Source organism: Nerophis lumbriciformis, linkage group LG03 (genome assembly GCF_033978685.3).
Source record: "Nerophis lumbriciformis linkage group LG03, RoL_Nlum_v2.1, whole genome shotgun sequence".
NCBI classification, from domain to species: domain Eukaryota; kingdom Metazoa; phylum Chordata; class Actinopteri; order Syngnathiformes; family Syngnathidae; genus Nerophis; species Nerophis lumbriciformis.
The window spans coordinates 35665163-35683204 of NC_084550.2; the positions used below are offsets into that span (position 1 = coordinate 35665163).

Genomic DNA, 18042 nt, shown 5'->3' on the forward strand with positions numbered 1-18042 from the left:
CTGACATTGAATAAACGTTGTCAAAAAGTATGTTGTTTCAACATTGTATTTGTTTTGTAGAAAATTGGTTGGAAAATTACCCAAATTCAATGGTCAAATCAAAGTCAGAACCCAACATTTAATAAATGTTGTTAAAAAGTATGTTGTTTCACTGTTGTATTTGTATTGTAGAATACTGGTTGGGAAATGACCATGTCACAATCTGACATTGGATAAACGTTGGCAAAAAAGTATGTTGTTTCAATGTTGTTTGTGTTGTAGGAAAGTAATGGGTCCCATTTTTATAGTCTTTGGTATTACTTGGCCGGGGTTTGAACTCACAACCTACCGATCTCAGGGCAGACACTCTAACCACTGAATGTTGTTTCAATGTTGTTTTCGTATTGTAGAATATTGGTTGGAAAATTACCCAAATTCAATGGTCAAATCAACCTCAGAACCCAACATTTAATAAATGTTGTTAAAAAGTATGTTGTTTTACTGTTGTATTTGTGTTGTAGAATATTTGTTGGGAAATGACCAAATTTCAATGGTCAAATCAACGTCACAACCTGACATTGGATAAACGTCGTCAAAAAGTATGTTGTTTCAATGTTGTTTGTGTTGTAGAATTTTGGTTGGTAAATGACCCAATTTCAATGGTCAAATCAACTTCAGAACCCAACATTGAAGAAACGTTAAAAAGTATGTTGTTTCAACATTGTATTTGTGATGTAGAATATTGGTTTGGAAATTACCAAATTTCAATGGTCAAATCAACGTCACGACCTCACATTGAATAAACGTTGTCAAAAAGTATGTTGTTTCAACATTGTATTTGTATTGTAGAAAATTGGTTGGAAAATTACCCAAATTCAATGGTCAAATCAAAGTCAGAACCCAACATTTAATAAATGTTGTTAAAAAGTATGTTGTTTTACTGTTGTATTTGTATTGTAGAATACTGGTTGGGAAATGACCAAATTTCAATGGTCAAATCAACGTCACAATCTGACATTGGATAAACGTTGGCAAAAAGTATGTTGTTTCAATGTTGTTTGTGTTGTAGGAAAGTAATGGGTCCCATTTTTATAGTCTTTGGTATTACTTGGCCGGGGTTTGAACTCACAACCTACCGATCTCAGGGCAGACACTCTAACCACTGAATGTTGTTTCAATGTTGTTTTCGTATTGTAGAATATTGGTTGGAAAATTACCCAAATTCAATGGTCAAATCAACATCAGAACCCAACATTTAATAAATGTTGTTAAAAAGTATGTTGTTTTACTGTTGTATTTGTGTTGTAGAATATTTGTTGGGAAATGACCAAATTTCAATGGTCAAATCAACGTCACAACCTGACATTGGATAAACGTCGTCAAAAAGTATGTTGTTTCAATGTTGTTTGTGTTGTAGAATTTTGGTTGGTAAATGACCCAATTTCAATGGTCAAATCAACTTCAGAACCCAACATTGAAGAAACGTTAAAAAGTATGTTGTTTCAATATTGTATTTGTGTTGTAGAACATTGGTTTGGAAATTACCTAATTTCAATGGTCAAATCAACGTCACAACCTGACATTGAATAAACGTTGTCAAAAAGAATGTTGTTTCAACATTGCATTTGTATTGTAGAAAATTGATTGGAAAATTACCCAAATTCAATGGTCAAATCAACGTATGAACCCAACATTTAATAAATGTTGTTAAAAAGTATGTTGTTTCAATATTGTATTTGTGTTGTAGAATATTTGTTGGGAAATGACCAAATTTCAATGGTCAAATCAACGTCACAACCTGACATTGGATAAACGTCGGCAAAAAGTATGTTGTTTCAATGTTGTTTGTGTTGTAGAATTTTGGTTGGTAAATGACCCAATTTCAATGGTCAAATCAACTTCAGAACCCAACATTGAAGAAACGTTAAAAAGTATGTTGTTTCAACATTGTATTGGTGTTGTAGAACATTGGTTTGGAAATTACCAAATTTCAATGGTCAAATCAACGTCACGACCTGACATTGAATAAACGTTGTCAAAAAGTATGTTATTTCAACATTGTATTTGTATTGTAGAATATTGGTTGGAAAATGACCAAATTTCAATGGTCAAATCAACGTCAGAACCCAACATTGAAAAAAAATTGTTGTTAAAAAGTATGTTGTTTCAATGTATTGTAGAATATTGGTTGGAAAACGTCAGAACCCAACATTTAATAAATGTTGTTAAAAAGTATGTTGTTTCACTGTTGTATTTGTGTTGTAGAATATTTGTTGGGAAATGACCAAATTTCAATGGTCAAATCAACGTCACAACCTGACATTGGATAAACGTCGTCAAAAAGAATGTTGTTTCAATGTTGTTTGTGTTGTAGAATTTTGGTTGGTAAATGACCCAATTTCAATGGTCAAATCAACTTCAGAACCCAACATTGAAGAAACGTTAAAAAGTATGTTGTTTCAACATTGTATTTATGTTGTAGAACATTGGTTTGGCAATTACCAAATTTCAATGGTCAAATCAACGTAAGAACCCAACATTTAATAAATGTTGTCAAAAAGTATGTCAACACCGTGTATGGTGAGGATGGGGTTCTGCTGACCTCGACTGCGGATGTTGTGGATCGGTGGAGGGAATACTTCGAAGACCTCCTCAATCCCACCAACACGTCTTCCTATGAGGAAGCAGTGCCTGGGGAATCTGTGGTGGGCTCTTCTATTTCTGGGGCTGAGGTTGCTGAGGTAGTTAAAAAGCTCCTCGGTGGCAAGGCCCTGGGGGTGGATGAGATCCGCCCGGAGTTCCTTAAGGCTCTGGATGCTGTGGGGCTGTCTTGGTTGACAAGACTCTGCAGCATCGCGTGGACATCGGGGGCGGTACCTCTGGATTGGCAGACCGGGGTGGTGGTTCCTCTCTATAAGAAGGGGAACCGGAGGGTGTGTTCCAACTATCGTGGGATCACACTCCTCAGCCTTCCCGGTAAGGTCTATTCAGGTGTACTGGAGAGGAGGCTACGCCGGATAGTCGAACCTCGGATTCAGGAGGAACAGTGTGGTTTTTGTCCTGGTCGTGGAACTGTGGACCAGCTCTATACTCTCGGCAGGGTCCTTGAGGGTGCATGGGAGTTTGCCCAACCAGTCTACATGTGCTTTGTGGACTTGGAGAAGGCATTCGACCGTGTACCCCGGGAAGTCCTGTGGGCAGTGCTCAGAGAGTATGGGGTAACGAACGGTCTTATTGTGGCGGTCCGCTCCCTGTATGATCAGTGTCAGAGCTTGGTCCGCATTGCTGGCAGTAAGTCGAACCCGTTTCCAGTGAGGGTTGGTCTCCGCCAGGGCTGCCCTTTGTCACCGATTCTGTTCATAACCTTTATGGACAGAATTTCTAGGCGCAGTCAGGGTGTTGAGGGTATCTGGTTTGGTGGCTGCAGGATTAGGTATCTGCTTTTTGCAGATGATGTGGTCCTGATGGCTTCATCCGGCCAAGATCTTCAGCTCTCACTGGATCGGTTCGCAGCCGAGTGTGAAGCGACTGGGATGGGAATCAGCACCTCCAAGTCCGAGTCCATGGTTCTCGCCCGGAAAAGGGTGGAGTGCCATCTCCGGGTTGGGGAGGAGATCTTTCCCCAAGTGGAGGAGTTGAAGTACCTCGGAGTCTTGTTCACGAGTGAGGGAAGAGTGGATCGTGAGATCGACAGGCGGATCGGTGCGGCGTCTTCAGTAATGCGGACGCTGTATCGATCTGTTGTGGTGAAGAAGGAGCTGAGCCGGAAGGCAAAGCTCTCGATTTACCGGTCGATCTACGTTCCCATCCTCACCTATGGTCATGAGCTTTGGGTCATGACCAAAAGGACAAGATCACGGGTACAAGCGGCCGAAATGAGTTTCCTCCGCCGGGTGGCGGGGCTCTCCCTTAGAGATAGGGTGAGAAGCTCTGTCATCTGGGGGGAGCTCAAAGTAAAGCCGCTGCTCCTCCACATCGAGAGGAGCCAGATGAGGTGGTTCGGGCATCTGGTCAGGATGCCACCCGAACACCTCCCTAGGGAGGTGTTTAGGGCACGTCCGACCGGTAGGAGGCCACGGGGAAGACCCAGGACACGTTGGGAAGACTATATATCCCGGCTGGCCTGGGAACGCCTCGGGATCCCCCGAGAAGAGCTGGACGAAGTGGCTGGGGAGAGGGAAGTCTGGGCTTCCCTGCTTAGGCTGCTGCCCCCGCGACCCGACCTAGGATAAGCGGAAGAAGATGGATGGATGGCTGGATGGAAATCAATATCAGAATCCAACATTGAATAGACGTTGTTAAAAAGTATGTTGTTTGAACTTTGTATTTGTGTTGTAGAATATTGGTTGGCAAAAAATGTCAATAGTCAAATCAAGGTCAGACGTCAACATTTATTAAACGTCAAAAAAGATGTTGTTACAACGTTATGTTTGAGTTGCTCAATATCAGGACCTAATTCAACAAGTTTTCAACGTTGTTTCAATGTCTTGTACCTGCTGGGACAGACCAACAGCAATAACAGCCCATTTCACCATTGTGACAAGAGTTTATTAATGCCACACCCTTCTTTCTTTATTCACGAAAGAGCAATTAGACCAAATATTACTCATAATTGCACGCATATGTCCCCAAAAAGTCCTCGCCTTGTACGTTTCCTCCAACAATTTGACATTTTTGCATGTATTTCCGCACCAAACAACTATTGTCCCGCATTTTGTTTTCAACTCTCCCTCTGGGAGACACTTCAGGGACCTCATTAGCATAGGATAGTCCCCACAGCGCCCTAATTGGCGCTGAACAGGCCGCTGCAAGACATCTAGCCCTGAATCACTTCTAAAATATCACCACGTCTTTTTGGTGGCTGGGAAATAAACAAACAAAACAGCATTAAGAGCAGAGAGTCATTGAGAGCGACCGCAGTGCAATAAATGTGCCGCAAGAGCAAGGTTTATTTCAGCCTATTTAATACAGGGAGCAATGAAATTGTGAAATGTTTACAAGACACCGAGCGCATAAATGCACGATAGAACAGATTCACTTTGTTAAAAATGAGAGGAAAAATTGTCCTTTGGATAGCACACAGTCATGGAGCTATTACTATAACTCAAGTTGTCCTTTTTTTCTCTCGCATGGTGAGTGTGCTGCCCCCTGCTGCTCATCAGACAGAATGCATTTTGGCATGTGGCCAGGGTTGGAGGGCCATATTCTGGCATACTTGCCAACCCTCCCGGATTTTCCGGGAGACTCCCGAAATTCAGCGCTTCTCCCGAAAACCTCCCGGGACAAATTTTCTCCCAAAATTCAGGCGGACCGTAGTGACGTGTCGACAGCCTGTTTTCACGTCCGCTTTCCCACAATATAAACAGCGTGCCTGCCCAATCACGTTATAACTGTAGAATGATCGAGGGCGAGTTCTTGGTTTCTTATGTGGGCTTATTGTTAGGCAGTTTCATTAACGTCCTCCCAGCGCGGCAACGACAGCAGTCACGTTTTCTTCTACCGTAAAGCAGTTTGTCTGCCGTAAACAGCAATGTTGTGACACTCTTAAACAGGGCAATACTGCCATCTACTGTACATGCATATGTGATATTAACATCTAGGGCTTTTAGACAGTGCAGTGCACAGCTGCGCACAGAACAAGGAGACGAACCAGAATGCATCATCAGAGAGGGTGTTCAGCATGGTTAGTAAATAGTGACAGAGAATAGAACAAGGATGGACAATTCAACCCTTAACCCTTAACCCTTAACCCTGGCTCAGGCAGTCATCCCATCCTGCCTGAAGTCATCTACAATAATCCCGGTGCCGAAGAAGTCTCCCATCACCAGCCTGAATGATTACCGACCAGTGGCCCTCACTCCGGTAATCATGAAGTGCTTCGAGCGACTTGTTCTCCAGCACATCAAGGACCATATCCCTCCAGACTTCGACCCCCACCAGTTCGCATACCGGGCGAACAGGTCCACAGAGGACGCCATCGCTGTTGCTCTCCACTCTGCTCTGAACCACCTGGAGCAGCAGCAGAGCTATGTCCGGATGCTCTCTGTGGACTATAGCTCTGCCTTCAATACAATAATCCCGGACAGACTCTACAATAAACTGGACACTCTTGGCCTCCCCCCTCTCACAAACGCCTGGATAAGGGACTTCCTAACGGACCGACCCCAGAATGTGAGACTTGGCCCGCACCTCTCATCCTCCCGCACGCTGAGCATCGGCTCCCCACAGGGCTGTGTGCTGAGCCCCCTCCTCTACTGCCTTTACACCCATGACTGCAGTCCGGCCCACAGTGACAACCTTACCGTCAAGTTCGCCGACGATACCACAGTGGTCGGGCTCATCTCCAGGGGTGACGAGGCTGCCTACAGAGAGGAGGTCCTGAAGCTGATGGCCTGGTCTTCGGAGAACAACCTCGCTCTCAACACCAGCAAGACCAGAGATATCATCGTCGACTTCAGGAGGAGCAGCACCGACCCTGCCCCCCTCTACATCAACGGCGAGCGTGTAGAGAGGGTCCACACCTTCAGGTACCTTGGAGTCCACATCTCTAATGACTTCTCCTGGACAGTCAACACCACATCAATCATCAAGAAGGCTCAGCAGCGGCTACACTTCCTTAGAGTCCTCGGGAAGTACAACCTGAAGCCTGACCTGCTGCTGACCTTCTACCGCTCGTCCATCGAGAGCCTGCTGACCTACTGTATTACGGTATGGTACGGCAGCTGCACTGCAGCAGACAGGGAAAGGCTGCAAAGAGTGGTCAAGACGGCTCAGAAGATCATCGGCCGCCCTCTCCCCTCTCTGACGGACATCTACACCTCCCGCTGCCTCAACAGAGCCAGTGCCATCATCAAGGACAGCACCCACCCTGGCTCTGACCTGTTCCACCTGCTGCCCTCTGGGAAGCGCTACAGGTGCATTAAAACCAAAACAAACAGGCTAAAGAACAGCTTCTTCCCCAGGGCCATAACCATCCTGAAGGGACTGCCCCATTGTCCCTCATAACTGCCTTCTCTTCGGTGCAATAACCCATTCCACCAACCACCCTGTTTTTTTTTTGTTTTTTTTTCATGTATATATTAATTTCACACCATATTCATTGCACTTCTACATTTTTTATATTTTTATATATTTGCACATTGTTTTTCTAGCATGCACACATCGCACTGTATGGAATGGCCTCAATCTCGTTACCTTGCGTAATGACAATAAAGCTGATTCTGATTCTGATTCTGAACAATGAGTAGATGAGTGTTATGTGTGTATATGTGTAAATAAATGAACACTGAAATTCAAGTATTTCTCTTATAAATATATATATATATATATATATATATATATATATATATATATATATATATATATATATATATATATATATATAAATATAGCTAGAATTCACTGAAAGTCAAGTATTTCTTATATATATATATATATACATATATATATATATATATATACAGGTAAAAGCCAGTAAATTAGAATATTTTGAAAAACTTGATTTATTTCAGTAATTGCATTCAAAAGGTGTAACTTGTACATTATATGTATTCATTGCACACAGACTGATGCATTCAAATGTTTATTTCATTTAATTTTGATGATTTGAAGTGGCAACAAATGAAAATCCAAAATTCCGTGTGTCACAAAATTAGAATATTACTTAAGGCTAATACAAAAAAGGGATTTTTAGAAATGTTGGCCAACTGAAAAGTATGAAAATGAAAAATATGAGCATGTACAATACTCAATACTTGGTTGGAGCTCCTTTTGCCTCAATTACTGCGTTAATGCGGCGTGGCATGGAGTCGATGAGTTTCTGGCACTGCTCAGGTGTTATGAGAGCCCAGGTTGCTCTGATAGTGGCCTTCAACTCTTCTGCGTTTTTGGGTCTGGCATTCTGCATCTTCCTTTTCACAATACCCCACAGATTTTCTATGGGGCTAAGGTCAGGGGAGTTGGCGGGCCAATTTAGAACAGAAATACCATGGTCCGTAAACCAGGCACGGGTAGATTTTGCGCTGTGTGCAGGCGCTAAGTCCTGTTGGAACTTGAAATCTCCATCTCCATAGAGCAGGTCAGCAGCAGGAAGCATGAAGTGCTCTAAAACTTGCTGGTAGACGGCTGCGTTGACCCTGGATCTCAGGAAACAGAGTGGACCGACACCAGCAGATGACATGGCACCCCAAACTATCACTGATGGTGGAAACTTTACACTAGACTTCAGGCAACGTGGATCCTGTGCCTCTCCTGTCTTCCTCCAGACTCTGGGACCTCGATTTCCAAAGGAAATGCAAAATTTGCTTTCGTCAGAAAACATGACTTTGGACCACTCAGCAGCAGTCCAGCTCTTTTTTTCCTTAGCCCAGGTGAGACGCTTTGCGCGCTGTTTCTTGGTCAACAGTGGCTTGACACGAGGTATGCGGCAGTTGAAACCCATGTCTTTCAAGCGTCTCTTGGTGGTGGATCTTGAAGCACTGACTCCAGCAGCTGTCCACTCCTTCTGAATCTCCCCCACATTTTTGAATGGGTTTTTTTTCACAATCTTGACCAGGGCGCGGTGATCCCTATCGCATGTACACTTTTTCTGACCACAGTTTTTCCTTCCCTTTGCCTCTCCATTAGTGTGTTTGGACACAGAGCTCTGAGAACAGCCAGCCTCTTCAGCAATAACCTTTTGTGTCTTTCCCTCCTTGTGCAATGTGTCGATGGTTGCCTTTTGGACAGCTGTCAAATCTGAAGTCTTCCCCATGTTTGTGTAGGCTTCAGAACTGGACTGAGAGACCATTTAAAGCCCTTTGCAGGTGTTTTGAGTTAATCAGCTGATTAGTTTGTGGCACCAGGTGTCTTCAAAATTTAACCCTTACACAATATTCTAATTTTGTGACACACGGAATTTTGGATTTTCATTTGTTGCCACTTCAAATCATCAAAATTAAATGAAATAAACATTTGAATGCATCAGTCTGTGTGCAATGAATACATATAATGTACAAGTTACACCTTTTGAATGCAATTACTGAAATAAATCAAGTTTTTCAAAATATTCTAATTTACTGGCTTTTACCTGTATATGAAATACTTGACTTGGTGAATTCTAGCTGTAAATATACTCCTCCCCTCTTAACCACGGCCCCACCCCCGACCACGCCCCCCCACCTCCTGAAATCGGAGGTCTCAAGGTTGGCAAGTATGTATTCTGGGCCCCCATTCACAAGACTCCTAAAGGGGCCCCCCCATCCCACCCTAAACCCAAAGTTGCTGCCCCAATACACACACACACACTCACTTACGTGGTATGCTTTCATGCATTAAAAAACAAATAATTGAATGTTGGAACCAGCTTTTTTAAAATGCATGTAAATAAAAAAGATTGTTTCTCAATGACCTTCCCAAACAATTAAAAAAAAAACATTTTTTTGTTTGTTTTTATTTTTTACAGGAAAGTGCCAACAAATTCATCATAAAATGACCAGGATATTGATTTAAATAACCATATAAGCTGTCATTAATATGATTTTCAATTTGTCAATTTGTTTCCTTTCTTTTAGAGCAGAGATGTAACAGCAAGTGTGTGTGTGTGTGTGTGTGTGTGTGTGTGTGTGTGTGTGTGTGTGTGTGTGTGTGTGTGTGTGTGTGTGTGTGTATATACAGTTGTGCTCATAAGTTTACATACCCTGGGAGAATTTATGATTTATTGGCCATTCTTCAGAGAATATGAATGATAACACAAAAACCTTTCTTCCACTCATGCTTAAAGGGGAACATTATCACAATTTCAGAAGGGTTAAAACCATTAAAAATCAGTTCCCAGTGGCTTATTTTATTTTTCGAAGTTTTTTTCAAAATTTTACCCATCACGCAATATCCCTAAAAAAAGCTTCAAAGTGCCTGATTTTAACCATCGTTATATACACCCGTCCATTTTCCTGTGACGTCACATAGTGATGCCAACACAAACAAACATGGCGCATAGAACAGCAAGCTATAGCGACATTAGCTCGGATTCAGATTCGGATTTCAGCGGCTTAAGCGATTCAACAGATTACGAATGTATTGAAACGGATGGTTGTAGTGTGGAGGCAGGTAGCGAAAACGAAATTGAAGAAGAAACTGAAGCTATTGAGCCATATCGGTTTGAACCGTATGCAAGCGAAACCGACGAAAACGACACAACAGCCAGCGACACGGGAGAAAGCGAGGATGAATTTGGCGATCGCCTTCTAACCAACGATTGGTATGTGTTTGTTTGGCATTAAAGGAAACTAACAACTAACAACCTGTAACACCTGTAACAAAATAATGGGGAGACTTCACTCAGGTTAACCATACCTAAATAGACACAAAATACTGCATTACACAAGACTACCCGAATGTACTCGAATGATTGAAAAAAATAAATGTTTTTAAGCTAAATTATTGGTAAACACAGTTTATGTATAATAATTTACGTAAAACCGCGAGTAATGAATAAAGTTTTCATCAATTAATATATTCTGTAGACGTACCCTCATCCGCTCTCTTTTCCTGAAAGCTGATCTGTCCAGTTTTGGAGTTGATGTCAGCAGGCCAGGGAAGCTAGGGTCGATATTCTTCTCTTGATCATCTTCGGTGGCATAAGGGACGGTGTGAGCCAAAACATCCAGGGGGTTTAGCTCGCTCGTCTGCGGGAACAAACTGCTGCCATTGCTTGCCGTGCTACCGAGGTCCTTTGTCCCTGAATTGCTCACACACTCCGGATATCCACACATTCTTGCCATCTCTGTCGTAGTATAGCTTTCGTCGGTAAAGTGTGCGGAACAAACGACTGACCATTTCGTCGGCTTTCCCCACATCCTCGTATTTTGAACAAATTTCGTCCAATTTCTTGCCACTTTCGCATCTTTGGGCCACTGGTGCAACTTGAATCCGTCCCTGTTCGTGTTGTTACACCCTCCGACAACACACCGACGATGATGTGTTTGAGAAAATGCCGGATTGCTTCCCGGTGTGACGTCACGTTGTGACGTCATCGCTCTGAGAGCAAATAATAGAAAGGCGTTTAATTTGCCAAAATTCACCCATTTAGAGTTCGGAAATCGGTTAAAAAAATATATGGTCTTTTTTCTGCAACATCAAGGTATATATTGACGCTTACATAGGTCTGGTGATAATGTTCCCCTTTAATGGTTGTGTGAAGCTATTTATTAGCAAACAACAGTGTTTACTCTTTTCAAATCAAAATGACAAAAGAAAATACCCAAATGACCCTGATCAAAAGTTTACATACGCCAGTGACTTTGATCTGATAACATGCACTAAAGTTGACACAAACAGGTTTGAATGGCTAATCAAGGTTCCAATCCTCACCTGTGACATGTTTGTTTGTAATGAATGTGTGTGTATAAAAGGTCAGTGAGTTTCTGGGCTTCTGACAGACCATTGCATCTTTCATCCAGTGCTGCACAGATGTTTCTGGATTCTGAGTCATTAGGAAGGCAAAAGAATTGTCGAAGGATCTGCAAGAAAAGGTAATTGAACTGCATAAAACAGGAAAGGGGTATAAAAAGAAATCCAAGTAATTGAGAATGCCAATCAGCAGTGTTCAAACGCTGATTAAAAAGTGGAAAATGAGGGATTCAGGTAGACCAGCAAAGATTTCAGCCACAACTGCCAGGAAAATTGTTGGAGATGCAAAGAAAAATCCACAAATAACTTCAGCTGAAATACAGGACTCTCTGAAAAATTGTGGTGTGGCTGTTTCAAGATGCACAATAAGGAGGCACTTGAAAAAAAATGGGCTGCATGGTCAAGTCGCCAGAAGAAAGCCATTTCTGCGCATATGTCACAAAGTATCCCGCTTACATTACGCCAAACAGCCCAGAGGCAAGCCTCATAACTTCTGGAACAAAGTAATTTGGAGTAATATAAATGTATATGTATAACGAATAAATGTATACGTATATATGAATATAAATGCATAAGGATTAAGGATTTGCCCAATGATAACACATAATTGCCTCTGTATTGTATTTTATACTTTTTAAGTACGTTGTTAAAAAAAACAACTACATTTTGCAGTGAAAAATTTTGCAGCTCACTCGCCAGAATATTACCGTAAAATTGAGTGTTTTTTTTTAAGCATATTACTTCAAATGTAAAAAAACTACCACAGTTTTTTTTTTTATAGAATTTAAAGTTGTATTACTGCAAATGGAAAAAGTTTTTAACAGTAAAATTCTGGTAAGGGTGAGGGATAACTTGCTTTAAAAACATAATTCGCGCAAGATATTTAAGTATTTATTTTTATTACGACGTATACATGTATATTATTTGTTGCATGTGTATGTTATATTCAGATGTAGAAGATATGCAATTAAGTATTTTTTTTCCTGTCAAAATGGAAAGAAGTAATACATTTAGAAAGACATTTCTTTATTGATGCATATTATTTCCAGCCTTTCCATCCATATAAAATGAAGTGGCCCCTGGACCTTGAAATGATCACTCTTGCTTTAGAGTAGCGATAAGATGCTACACGTAGAATTATCATTAATGGATAACTCAAATAATAATAGATCATTTTACAATTATAAGTATATCATTATTAATGCATTTCCTATAGGAGTTAAGTCCACCCGTGTCTTTGAAACTACTGTTTCTAACTTTCATTGAGGGTCCCTGACGGCATCACAGTTATGGGCATTTAGATGCAAAAGTAAAACTTGCATGTAAATTCCCCGCATGCTGCCACAAATAGATTCAAATTTTTATTATAATTACATTATTATTAGTGCATCTCCTATAGGAGTTAAATCCACCCGTGTCTTTGAAACTAGAAAAGTCTGTTTCTAACTTTAATTGAGGGTCCTTGACTGCATCACAGTTATGGGCATTTAGATGCAAACGTAAAACTTGCATGTAAGTTCCCCCCATGCTGCCACAAATACATTAACATTTTTATTATAATTACATTATTATTAGTGCATTTTCTATAGGAGTTAAGTCCACCCGTGACTTTGAAACTAGACAACTCTGTTTCTAACTTTCATTGAGGGTCCTTGACTGCATCTGTCAAGACGTGGACTATGGTGTGTTTGTTTTCCCGAGATGCAAGTAAAGCTGGACTGGTCATGGCGTGAAGGTGAATACATATTTATTTATAACACTCAAAGGAACAAAAAGCGCGCTCAAGGCGGATGTACAAACTTGACTAACGAAACAAAAATACTTGCACGTGGGCAAAAAACTGTGAACAATTAAACAAAAACACTAACTGTGGCATTAATAAACAAAAACACTAACTGTGGCATTAATAAACAAAAAACTTACTTGGCATGGACTATGAAGTGCGCAGAGGTAAAAGTGTGACAGGGGTATGAATCCGGAATGTCACCAGAAAGACAAACTGAAAACAATGAACTTAAATACTACAGACATGATTAACGAAAACAGGTGCGTGACTCAAAACGTGAAACAGGTGCGTGACGTGACAGGTGAAAACTAATGGGTTGCTATGGTGACAAACAAGAGTGCACAATGAGTCCAAATGTGGAACAGGTGAAACTAATGGGTAAACATGGAAACAAGACAAGGGAATGAAAAGCCAGAAACTAAAGAGTCCAATAACTAAACAAAACAAAACATGACTAAAACAAAACATGATTACACAGACATGACAGAACCCCACCTTACGGACGGATCCCAGATGTCCAAAAGAAATAAAATTAACAACAGTCATGGGAGGGCGGGAGGGGGACATGGCGGTGGGTCGCCAGACCAAGTGGCCCTGAATCCACCGAGGCATAGTCATGTGGCGGCGGCGAGTGGAACGCCGCTGCAGCAGGTGAGGTGGGCGACCCGGGACGGGCCACATCCGTGGCCGACGAGGAGGTGGGCGCACTTGGCGTGGCGGACGACTAGGTAGCGGCCATATCCGTGGCTGACGAGAAGGTAGGCGCGTCGTCATCGTGGCAGGCGTGGAAGCTCGGCGTGGTGAGTCAGGCGGCGAAGCTCGGCGAAGCTCGGCGTGGCGCGTCAGGCGGCGAAGCTCTCTGTCAAGACGTGGACTATGGTGTGTTTGTTTTCCCGAGATGCAAGTAAAGCTGGACTGGTCATGGCGTGAAGGTGAATACATATTTATTTATAACACTCAAAGGAACAAAAAGCGCGCTCAAGGCGGATGTACAAACTTGACTAACGAAACAAAAATACTTGCACGTGGGCAAAAAACTGTGAACAATTAAACAAAAACACTAACTGTGGCATTAATAAACAAAAAAACTTACTTGGCATGGACTATGAAGTGCGCAGAGGTAAAAGTGTGACAGGGGTATGAATCCGGGATGTCACCAGAAAGACAAACTGAAAACAATGAACTTAAATACTACAGACATGATTAACGAAAACAGGTGCGTGACTCAAAACGTGAAACAGGTGTGTGACGTGACAGGTGAAAACGAATGGGTTGCTATGGTGACAAACAAGAGTGCACAATGAGTCCAAACGTGGAACAGGTGAAACTAATGGGTAAACATGGAAACAAGACAAGGGAGTGAAAAGCCAGAAACTAAAGAGTCCAATAACGAAACAAAACAAAACATGACTAAAACAAAACATGATTACACAGACATGACAGCATCACAGTTATGGGCATTTAGATGCAAAAGCAAAACTTGCATGTAAGTTCCCCCCATGCTTCCACAAATAGATTAACATTTTTATTTTAATTACATTATTATTAGTGCATCTCCTATAGGAGTTAAGTCCACCCCTGTCTTTGAAACTAGAAAAGTCTGTTTCTAACTTTAATTGAGGGCCCAGTTATGGGCATTTAGATGCAAAAGTAAAACTTGCACGTAAGTCCCCCCTCCCATACTGCCAGAAATAGATATATTTTTACCTTTCGCCTCATCCTTGTTTGGGCTGGGTGTGAATGTTTAAAGGTGAGCTTTGATGGCATTATGACGTCTGTGTTCTAAGCTAGGTTTACTTTTGAGAAGTGACCTTGGTAGTCATTCTTAATTTGATTTATGCAACGTTATAATTGAACTATATTAGTTTTAAGTTTGTACAAAATTCTGGTCACTAGAGAGTGGAAAGAGTGGTCGCTCCCTCCTTGATGACTTTGGACTGCACGGCGCACCGAAGTCGGCCGTTCACCTTCCTGTTGGACGCGATGATGACGACCGGGCTCAGCGCGCAGTACAGCGAGGAGAAGAATATACGCAGGTCGGAAAAAAGCGACTTGCTCATGGTTTTTCTCACTGTGAGGGTGTACACCCAGATTCCGTTGTCCACGCCGTAGAGGACCACGTACAAAGTCACCAGGGCCACCACGGCTTTGGCTGCCCGTCGCTCCGAGCTGCAGCCGCCGCCTCTTCCTCCGCCTGCGCCACGAAGGCCCTTGAGCTGCTGGCTGTGCTTGTAAAGGAAATGCAGGATGATGAGGCTGGCGAGCGTCATGAGCATCATGGGCACCACGTCTCTGCCCACCTGCGCTGCCCCGTTGGCCTCTTTGGAGAGCTTGGAGGGGAAGTTGACGTAGCAGAACTGCACATTGATGCCGTGGTTGGCGGACAGCGACACGTTCTTGGCGCTGAGGGAGAAGAGAACGGCGGCCGAGGTCATGCACGTGTTGATCAGCCAGAGGGCCAGGAACACCACCCACAAGTAGCGGCCCAGCAAAGATCGGAAGGATGCCCAGCGTGACCCGGGAGGGGCGATGCTCAGGCACTGGTAGGCGCTGAGGACGAAGGTGAGCCAGATGGAGAGCGAGCGGGACGTCCGGTAGACGAAGATGACACCCTTGCAGGCGGCCTCGCTGAAGATGTCGGCCAGGCGGAGGGACGCCAGCGTCTCCAGCAGGCAACGCACGGCCACAACCACCAGGTTGACGCAAGACAAGTGCAGCACAATGGCATCAGCGGCGAGGAGGCGCTTGTCCCGGTGCAAGACAGAGAGGAAGGCCACGACGATGGCGGTGTTGCCAGGGATGCCCACCACAGTCAGGGATAAATACAACATCCCACGCACAAACTCCTCCGACGGCATTCCTGGGCGAGTGCAGACAAGAGTCCATCAAGTTGGAAGTGCCAGTGTGTCCCAGCCTCGCCTGAAGGAGCCCCGACACTCGTCTTCTTATACCTTCATGACGCCACTGTTTGCTCTCCACGCTCCATTGACTCCACACACTTGACTCCAATTACTGCACATCAGTCCAGATGGCTGCCTCCGTCCCCGCAGAGATGCCAACTGACACCGTGACAATTAATTTGTTGGCAGCAAATCATTTGGTAGAAAGGCCAGAACGCTCTCTTCTTTCGGTGCAAGACGGTTGTTTAATAGGTCAATAAATAATTGTGTGAATGTCCAACATTTTCACATACAAGATTATATACCAAAAAAACATCTATTTATTATTATTATTATTATTATTATTATTATTATTATTATTAGTAGTAGTAGTAGTAGTAGTAGTAGTAGTAGTAGTATTGTGTGAATATCCAAGTATTCACACATATAAGATTATTGTCATGTCTGTGTAATCATGTTTTGTTTTCGTCATGTTTTGTTTAGTTTAGTTATTGGACTCTTTAGTTTCTGGCTTTTCACTCCCTTGTCTTGTTTCCATGATTACCCATTAGTTTCACCTGTTCCACATTTGGACTCATTGTGCACTCTTGTTTGTCACCATAGCAACCCATTAGTTTTCACCTGTCACGTCACGCACCTGTTTCACGTTTTGAGTCATGCACCTGTTTTCGTTAATCATGTCTGTAGTATTTAAGTTCATTGTTTTCAGTTTGTCTTTCTGGCGACATCCCACATTTATGCTCTTCACATTCCTGACACTTGTTTTCATGTCCATCTTTCATGCTGCTATTTTAGTCCAAGCCAAGTAAGTTTTTTTTTGTTTTTTTTAATGCCACAGTTAGTTTTTTTGTTTCATTGTTGACAGTTTCTGCCCACGTGCAAGTATTTATTTCATTTGTCAAGTTTGTACTTCCGCCTTGTGCGCGCCTTTAGTTTGTTCTTTTTTTTTGATAATATTAAATAAATATGTACTCACATTCCCGTCTCGCCCGAGCCAACTTTCCGTTGCATTCCGGAAAAGCAAACACCCAGGACCAAGTCATGACAATTATACACCAAAAAACATCTATTTATCATTATCATTATTATTATTATTAATAGTAGTAGTAGCAGTAGTATTAGTATTAATATTATTAGTATTAGTATTATTATTGAGCGAATGTCCAAACATTCACACATACAAAATTATACACCAAAAAACGTATGTTTATTATCATTAGTAGTAGTAGTAGGCATAGTATTAGTATTAGTATTGTGTGAATGTCCAATCATTCACACATATAAGATTCTACACCAAAGAAAAATCTATTTAATATTATTATTATTGTGTGAATGTCCAAGCATTCTCACATGTACGATTCTACACCAAAAAACATCTATTTATTAGTATCATTATTATTATTAGTAGTAGTAGTATTAGTGGTAGTGATATTAATATTATTAGTATTAGTATTATTATTATTAAGCGAATGTCCAAACATTCACACATACAAAATTATACACCAAAAAACATATGTTTATTATCATTAGTAGTAGTAGTAGGCGTAGTAGTAGTATTAGTATTGTGTGAATGTCCAAGCATTCACACAGTTAAAATTCTACACCAAAAACATCATGTATTTATTATTATTATTATTAGAGACTAGACTTAGACTTAGACTTAGACTTCCTTTTTATTGTCATTCAAAATTGAACTTTACAGCACAGATAAGAACAAAATTTCGTTACATAAGCTCATGGTAGTGCAGGATAAAAAAGCAATAAGGTGCATATATAAATAAATAAATAAATATAAATAATGTATAAATATATATATAAAATAAATAAATATATATAAATAAATAAATAGATTACTGTACAGATGAACATATTGCAATTTTTCACATACGTCCACGTTTATGGATGTATGTTATATTGTCTTTTTTATTCCAGCGACTTAATCTATTTTGGGGGGAGTTGAGGGGATAATTTAATTATGATGCGTTCAAG

The 18042-nt window shown here is 41.7% G+C and overlaps 1 protein-coding gene across 1 annotated transcript; it reads right to left on the bottom strand.

The window, feature by feature from the left end:
- Window positions 1-13097: 13097 nt before the first annotated feature.
- Window positions 13098-16050, bottom strand: ora2 (olfactory receptor class A related 2). The gene has a single exon (XM_061929006.1). It carries the CDS (start codon window positions 16009-16011, stop codon window positions 15046-15048), a length of 966 nt encoding a protein of 321 aa, XP_061784990.1. The 5' UTR covers window positions 16012-16050; the 3' UTR covers window positions 13098-15045.
- Window positions 16051-18042: the final 1992 nt, after the last annotated feature.